Genomic DNA, 8,097 nt, shown 5'->3' with positions numbered 1-8,097 from the left:
TACATAAAAGTGTCCTCGTTCAGGCTTGACTATTAACAGAATGAGTAAGAACCACATCGCCAAGTAGAGATCAGGGGTGTTGGGCTGGTCCTGGCTAGTTATTATCCATAGTCTTCTGGATCCAGTCTACATATTTGCAGACCTTTGTATAGACACCAGGCTTTCTGGTGACAGCACATGGATCCTGGCCCCAGGAGATAATGCCTTGAAGAGACCCATCACACACCAGAGGGCCCCCAGAGTCACCCTAGGTATGGAGAGAGAGAAAACCAGTCAGAAAAGTGGCTTGGTCATGGAAGGGGGTCAGGGTTGGGCATTGTGTTAGGGAGGAGGTGGTGCTGGGATGGTGTTAGGAGTGGGGTGGAGATTGAGGATGGGGTTTGCGAGATGCTAGGGGATGAGGCTGAAGCTATGGTGGCAATAAAGATGGGGTTAGGGTTGATTAGGGGATGTTGGGGCTGGAAATAGGGGTGGGAATGGGGATGGAGCTGGGGATCCTGTGGAGGTTAGGAATGGGAACTAGGGGTGGACACAGAGTTGGGGTGGCAGGGTGAGACAGGGTCAGGGTTGGGAATGAGGTTGTGGCTGCAGATGAAGAGATGGTTGAGGTAGGAGACGGGAACGGGGAAGCGGCTGGAGACCCAGGCCCTGTCCCCTGACCTGGCAGGAGTCCTTGCCCTCTTCCCGAACACTGGCACACACCATGGTGTCTGTGATGTTGCCGGGGTAGGCCTTCTCACACTCCTCGTGCTTAATGATGGTGATGTTGGCGCATCTTAACGTATGGGGCAGGTGCACTGTGGAAACGGCATGAAGGGATGTGGAAAACGAGGGACCCTGGCCCCGTTCCCCATGCTGCAGTGCCTGCTCTGCCCACACACTACAGCCAGTCCCCATCCGTCTTGCTTGCACCCAACTCATCTCTGTGCTCCTAGCAACAGCACGGGTAATGCTAGTGAGTAAATGTATTATGGCAGTCGTTCTATATACACTATCTCTGATCCAGCCCTGGTAGGTGGGTGAGATCATCCTGATTTTACAGAGAAAAAAACCAGGGTTCAGAGATGCAAAGCCACGTGCCTGAGGTCCTGCAATGAGCACATGCCTGGCACATCATGTCTGTCTGACCCCCAGGCTAAGACTTTAGTCTCTACCCTACGTGGCTCTTACGATTTCCCTCTTCTTTTTGACTTATCCCAGCACTGACACCCCCAGGGAACCCCCTCTTGTACTCTTGTACTCTGGGAATCTCCCCTCTGAAGTCTCCTCTGGTTCCCTCTGTCCTTCCACCATCGGGATCACCCACCCCTGCCCTCCATGTCCCCTATCTGGAGCCCCTACACTGGGGGCTGGACGTGGTGCCCCAGCCAGAAATGAGGCAGCGGGTGCCCGCAGTGACACAGCGCGATGACAGGGTGAGTGGTCGCACGGCCCTAGTGATGAAGGCTGCGGTTGCCATCTTCACCAGCATGATGTCATTGCGGTGGTCTTTGTTGGGGAGGCTGTTGTTGAAGTCTGGGTGGGGGAAGGACTCGGTGGCCGTTCGGGTCTGCTCACAGCCATCCCGCCGCTGGAGGTTGTGTTCCCCCAGATGAACTACATATCGGCTGAGGTGGGAGAGATGGCGGTCAGAGATGGAAGGCAGGGGAGAGGCAGGAGAGGGGAGGAGGGGCGAGACATGGGGCAGGGGGAAGGGATGAGAGCACCTAAGAGAACAAAGCAACATAGCTTCACTTCTGACCTCACTCATTCCCACTTCCCACAGAAGCCTCCTTCCCAACCGTATCCCCATCCCAGCACCCGACCCCCTTCCCAGAGCCATCCCAGGTCCGACGCCTTCCGTCCTTCCATCCCGGCTCAGTGTCCATCATCCATGTCCATGTTGGACCCCACCACGTCCTCCCCATCCCCAAACCCCTCTCCATCCATCTCTCCATCTCCAGCCCCCTGCTGGCCCGCCCCAGCCCCCGCACCCACGGCTTGCGGCAGTGAGCTGCTGTCAGGAGCCATTTGGGAGCGATGAGGGTTGCCCCACAGAGCAGCCGAGTCTTCTGGAACAGAGCCACCTGCCAGGGCTGGGAATGAGGAGAGCACTGGTACCCCTTGATGATCCTGGTCTCTCCCCCTACATGCCCTGGAGGGGAGTGAGGGCAAAAGAGGGGGCTCAGGCATGAGACAACTCCCAGAAGTGGGGGTGGGGAGAACAGAGAAGGGGTGGGTGGCCTGGGCCCCAGCCTGGTGTCCCGCTGAAATACATCATCTGGCTGGACCAGGTATTAAATGACTGAAATCCTTCGCTGCTGGTTGGTCCGTAGCGACCGTTCAGTGCTGTCTGTATTCTGCCACACAACAGTTGCCCCAGCCCCTCCCTTGGGACCCTCCTTGACCTCTCTCCATTCTAGCATCTAAAGGGATTATGCTTGGCCCAGCAAGGGGCATTCAGGACCTTATCATGGCTCCTATATCCATTTGGATGCCCTGTGGGTTATTCTGTATCTTCAGCATTGGCTCGGTCACCATCCAGACATAGAGGGTTGAGGGACCCTAGAGACCAGAGAGGGAGGCCCTTGCCCTCCCGCATCTCCCATCATACCTGTCACCAGAGCAAGCATGATTAACTGAAGAATCATCATGGCCTGGAGAGGGGAAGGGCAGGCCCCAGGTTCTTCTGGGAACAAGAAGGGACAAGGGACACAATCACTTTATGGGGAGACTGGGGAGGGACTGGTTCATGCCCTCTCCTCCCTCCCCTGCCTGCTCTGGCTCTCCCCAGGGAGAAAAAACAGGGTTGGAGGAACGCCCAAGGTCTCACCACGTCCCAGCCTCCAAAGCTTTAAAAAAAAATCTGGTATCAAGGTGGCCTTGGAGGGGCCGATCTCAGCTAAAAGCTTCTCTGTAGCAATAGCCAGGGAGGATGTGGCTGATGCTGGGAGGGTCTTTAGCTGGGGCAAGGGTTTGGCTGGCCCTGTTTTAAGCCAGCCATAGTACCTGTGAGATGCATCTGGGAGAATGTTTTCCTTCTTGCCCACCTGAGACCTAGCCAGCACCCCCCAGCGCCATTCCGCATCCACCCCAGGGTGCTATAGGCCCTTTAAGAGCTGCCAGGGTGTGCAGTAGGGGGCTCAGCCTACTAAGGACAGTGCTCGGGCCCTGTCCTTCTGAAACCCTGCCCCTATGAAGGACAGACAGATGGAACTGGGTGGGGCTGGTCCAGGGAAGAGCCAGTGCCCTCAGCTGCCCTGGCCTGCAGGGGGGTGGGGTGGAGGGCTGGAGTCAGCTATCAAAGCAGGGATCGCAGGTCACTGAAGTTGGGGGCAGGGCAGCCAGTAGGAGAGACAGAGAAGCAGAGAGCACCTGCCCAAGCCAGGAAGGACAGAGCAGAGGAAGAAATGGCACAGAGGCAGAGGAGGCCTGGCTGGCTCTGGGAGCGCAGGCCCCTGCAAGAGGGTCTTCCCTTCCCTCCCCAACTCACAGGCTCTGGGACTGGGGCTCTGGGTGCCGGCTGGTGGCGGCGGCGGCGGCAGCTGCGGCGGTTTGGGTCAGAGGCAGATTGGGTCAGAGCATCAGGCGGAAGGCAGGTGCGGGTGGCCCGGATGACTGGGCCTCCTCGCCCTGCCTTACTGCCCTGGGGGTGGGGTGTGTGCGCCTGCCCGCCTGCCTCTGTCACCTCTCCAAGCCCCTCTTCTCTCTGCTTCTCCTCTCGCCTGCATCCTTCTGGGTCTGTCTCTCTTCATCTTTGGCGGTTGCTTCCTTTCTGTAACTCTGTGGCCATATTTCTCCTTGCCTCTCTGTGCCTCTGCCTTTCTGTCTTTCTATCTGTGTCTCTCTCAGTCTCTCTCTGAAGGACTCTTTTAATTCTTTATCTTTGTGTCTCTGTCTCTGCCTCCCTCCACCTCCTTCTCTCTCTCTCTCCCTCCGCCTTGTTCTCCAGGCTCTGTGTCTCTCCTCCTGTCCCTCCTCCTCCCTCCTCACAGCCCAAGCCCAGGTGGGCCCCTGGCTTCCTCTGGGCCCTCCCTTCTCCATTCCAAGGAGGGGGGAAACTGGGGCGTCACAGAGGTGGGGCTGCTGCCAGCCGAAGGGGCAGGACCAGAGGGTGGGGGAGGCAGGTCGGGGCCTGTGGGAGTCAAGGCCCGGGAAAGGGAGTCAGCCCTCAGCAAGGCCCCAACCCCTTGTGCTCCTCTGGGGCTTCGCTTCTGTCCCCCTTCCCTCCACTCCCTTCTCCTGCCTCTGCCTCCCTGGGGAACCCTGGGGCCCCTCAAACCCAGCTGTGGCACTTACTCGCTGTGAGACTCAGGTCCGATGACTTCCAAATCTGAGAGCCACCTCAATTTCCTGTCTGCCGATCCCTCTATCTCCAGGCCTGCTTGTTATCAGAGAGATCTCCTGCCTCTCTGTCTGGCCCTCCTCTCTCCCCTAACCAGAAGTGGGGCAAGACGACCAGGTATGGGTTCCTCAGGCAGCCACCCTGGCCTCAAACCCCGGCTCTGGCTCTTCCTACCACAGTGACGTGAGCCGAGGAACTCCACCCCGTGAGGCTCAGTTTCTTCATCTGCGAGATGGTGGGGGACAGCCCTGCCTTCAGGTGTTTGGGATGAAGACTCCAGGAGAGCCCAGCACAGCAGGCACCCAAGAATTCCCACGCTGTCACCATCATCTGTCACTCTCCCATCCCAAATTTCCCTTCCATTCACTGGGGAGAAGCTCCCTTGGCATCTTCTGGATGGTGGTGAAGACAGAGAACCCAAGGGGTGGGCAGGACTATTTTAAGACCTAGGCTGGGTGCTCTTGCTTTCCAAGGCTACACCTCGCCTTCCATCATCACAGACATATTAAAACAAACCCACATCCCACATTAAATATAATGTGTGCTCAACAACTCCAGCAAAGCCAAGTTGAAATTGGGAAGGTGGAAGAATGTTACATTTTATAAACATTTAATTAAATGGTCGTGAATTTTTATTTTGCAATTTTCATTTGGTATTTTGGGGCCAATAATTTCCCCCCTTGGAACCTTCATGGACACTGTTCCCAAACTGCTGGTTGGAGAAAAAAATGGGACCTATTTTTGTTATAAGTAACCTTTTCTACTCCACTTCCTGTGTGACCCCTAAGGGAAAACTCTCGACCTGTGGTCTCTATTCCTACACCTGTGGGCAGGGGAACCCATGAGCCTCCCTCCTGCGTCCACCAGCAGGGGGATACCAAAGAGACAAGACAGAGCTATAGTTACATTTATTCCAGGAAGAATTTAATTCCTTCCTCCCCCAACCATGGGACTTAGAAGGGCTGGCTGGAGTTGGAGTTCTTGGAAGAAGATCCACAGCCCAAGAAGAGTGGGAGCCAGGCATGATAACAGAGGTGGCATTGGTGCTCTGAGGATCAGTTAGTGTGGCCCCCAAGCTGAGCGGTGGAGATGGAGGGAGGTTAGTTGTTCCTCAGGACCATCCGGATCCAGTCCACATATTTGCAAATATTGGTGTAGACCCCTGGGATGCCTTTTTGCCCACAAGGCTCCACAGTCCCCCAGGACACCAGGCCCTGAAGGACTCCCCCGCACACCAGGGGGCCCCCAGAGTCGCCCTGGAATGCAGAAAGAGAAGAAACACCCAATGAGTAAGGGAGAAATCCTATGCCCATTGTCCTTTCCCCAACCCCCACACCCATTCCCAGGCCTTGAAGACAGAGGTTCCAAGGCTGGTTAGCAGAGAAGAGCACTGCTGTGCTCCCCGTCTTTTCTCCACAACAGTGACTGAGCAACCGGGAAGAACGCTCTGCACACCATTCCCAGGTGGCCAAACCCAGGGAAAGCAGGACTCCAAGGAAGGTGGGGGAGGGGGGTCTCTCAAGGACAATGCCTAGAGCTCTGGCCAATGAGTGAAGACACTATTTTCAGTGACCAATCCCAGCAAAGGAGGTGAGGAACAGGAGTTCTGTAGAAGACGACTGGCTGGTGTCCTGACCAATGAGGGAAAGAGTACTGCCATCAGTGACCAATACCAGCAAATCGGGAGCTATACATGTTCTCTCAGGCACAAAGGCTGGAGCCTTAGCCAGTGGGGTGGGGCAGCCTCCAACCAGCCTCCAGCCTGGAGGACCCCAGGGAGAAAAGTAGCAGAACTCGAGCGCAGAAGAGTCCACCAGCCTCCTTTCCGGCCTCCATCCTAGATCCTCTCACTTTCGCCTGGGCCGACATTAGTTAGAGGACGGTATGGGGAGAGACAACTGGTTACACACCTCAGTTCCAAGTCCCTGCCACCTTAGGCCTTCCCGTGTCTTCTCTTCCTCTCTCTCTCCTGGTGCCCCTCCCATCTTTCCTTCTCTGTTCCCTCCCTCCGTTTTCCACCACCCACCCCTCCTCTCTGACCTCCATTTCCTTGCTCTCCCTGCCTTATCCTGCGCCTCCCCTTTCTGACCACCTCTGTCTGCCCCCCATCCTCCCTGCTTTGCCCCAAATGTCCTCCCTTGAGTGACCACGGATTGCCTACATTCACTCACCTGGCAGGCGTCCGCCCCTTCCGTGCCTATGGCACACACCATGTTGTCCGTGATTCTCCCAGGGAACACAGTCCGGCAGGTCGCACTGGAGACGATGGAGACATTGAGGCATTGGAGCAGGTCCGGGAATGGGTCTGGGAGTGGAAGATAGAACCCATAGTGTTTCCCAAAGTTCCCCACTTGGGGGCCACCTCCCTCTACTCAAGGAAGCCAAATATGAGTCTATACCCTGCCCTTTTCCTGTGACCCCCCCCCCACTCCCACTACAATCTGCAAACGTCTAAATTTCAGATTTATGACTTCATTTAATAGTGACCCTTGCCCCAGTTCATTGACCCAGTCTCCCAACCTATGACTCTGAGTGCTTTAACTCAAGACACCCTTTGTCCCTCCAACCTCAGAAGCAACGAATCCAGACTCACTTTTCTCCTTAAATTACAGATGCTGTGACCTTTTACCTTCAATCTTGTTATCCTTAGATCCGAACTTAACCTCATGTTCCCTCTCTGTGTCCAGACCCCACATTCCTTGTCTTCTCTTAAACTTTCAGACTCAAGCAGTAAGCCATTGGTCCCAACTCCAAAATGACTTATGATCCCTGTTTATTTGACCCTAGACCTCATGACCCTAACCTCTAGGGCTTCCAATCCCAGGCCAATGATCCCCAATTGAATCCCAGTTTCCACCCTCAGATTATGGCCAGCTTGTGCAACATCTGGATCCCAAGTCCTCAACTCTACAGTGACCTCTAACACTAGAGTCCATGACCCATGACCCCAAGATCTTATTTATAAATGTCTTTTGCTCCAGTCTGATGACCCCTGCCATCACTCTGGTCTCCAGCCACATCCCGACCCATGACTTCTGACTCTATACCCAACCCCTTAACCATTTTGACTCCCAGGATCCCTGGTGCACCATGATCTCTGATCCCAAACCACAGTCCTCATGTTTGACCCTCATGCATCCTTCTGCTGAAATGGCATGAGGCCCTACACCCCAGACTTTGCCCATCCTGAGCCCTGACCCTGATGCCCCCTTACTCCATGGTTGATTGGTGATGCCCCAGCCTGAGATCTGGCACTTGGTGCCAGCTGCTGCACAGGTGTTGGGCAGGGGCAGTGGCTGAACACTGCGAGTCAAGCGGACGGGGGTGCCCAGTCGCAGGAGCCGGAGGTCATTGTCATGGTTATGCTGGGCTCTGTGGTAGCCAGGGTGGGTCACAGAGAAGCCGCTGCGCCGTATCTGCTCCGTCCAGTCCAGCCTGCTGAGGCTGTGCTCCCCCAGGCGCACCCAGTACCTGCTGGGGGTCAAGATGGCTCAGTGAGGGTGGGCTGGCCTTGGCACCCAGGCCCTCCAACCTCTCTCCACTGCTCTGCCCCTCAGTATCTGTCCTTACTCTCTCACAAGCTTGCTCTATCTCCCACCTCTATCACCATCTTTCCATTTCCCATTTGCCTACTTGTGCTCCCTGAGCCCATGCCTCTCTGTCCCTTCTTGATTCTCTTAGCTGAGGCAGAGATATCCAACTGTCATACTCACTGCTCTGTTCCCACCACCTAGAGGCTGCCTGGGCTGTCAGCAATTTCAGTGGAAGGAGTG

At 55.8% G+C, this 8,097-nt stretch overlaps 2 protein-coding genes across 3 annotated transcripts in view; both read right to left on the bottom strand.

The window, feature by feature from the left end:
- Positions 1 to 94: 94 nt before the first annotated feature.
- Positions 95 to 2,633, bottom strand: LOC309852799 (kallikrein-11; the record flags this gene model as incomplete). Of its 2 annotated transcripts, none has more annotated exons than XM_082710126.1 (5): positions 95 to 247; positions 661 to 797; positions 1,342 to 1,678; positions 1,974 to 2,134; positions 2,594 to 2,633. In XM_082710126.1, 5 exons carry the CDS (start codon positions 2,631 to 2,633, stop codon positions 95 to 97), a joined length of 828 nt encoding a protein of 275 aa, XP_082566252.1. The 2 variants fall into 2 exon arrangements, with proteins under 2 accessions (XP_082566252.1, XP_082566253.1); XM_082710127.1 differs by having other exon boundaries at positions 1,342 to 1,607; positions 1,978 to 2,134.
- Positions 2,634 to 4,949: 2,316 nt separating this feature from the next.
- Positions 4,950 to 8,097, bottom strand: part of KLK12 (kallikrein related peptidase 12) — a gene marked incomplete at its 5' end in the record, with an annotated part of 6,910 nt that continues 3,762 nt past the window's right edge. Inside the window, 3 exons of the mRNA XM_082711145.1 lie at positions 4,950 to 5,580; positions 6,496 to 6,629; positions 7,539 to 7,795. Coding sequence (XP_082567271.1) covers positions 5,425 to 5,580; positions 6,496 to 6,629; positions 7,539 to 7,795 — 547 coding nt within the window. The 3' untranslated portion in view covers positions 4,950 to 5,424. The remainder of the gene's footprint in view (positions 5,581 to 6,495; positions 6,630 to 7,538; positions 7,796 to 8,097) is intronic.

This window comes from Mustela nivalis (genome assembly GCF_964662115.1).
Source record: "Mustela nivalis genome assembly, chromosome: 18".
NCBI classification, from domain to species: domain Eukaryota; kingdom Metazoa; phylum Chordata; class Mammalia; order Carnivora; family Mustelidae; genus Mustela; species Mustela nivalis.
Note: the sequence above shows the minus strand (reverse complement) of the source record. Positions and strands in the feature narration are given on the sequence as shown.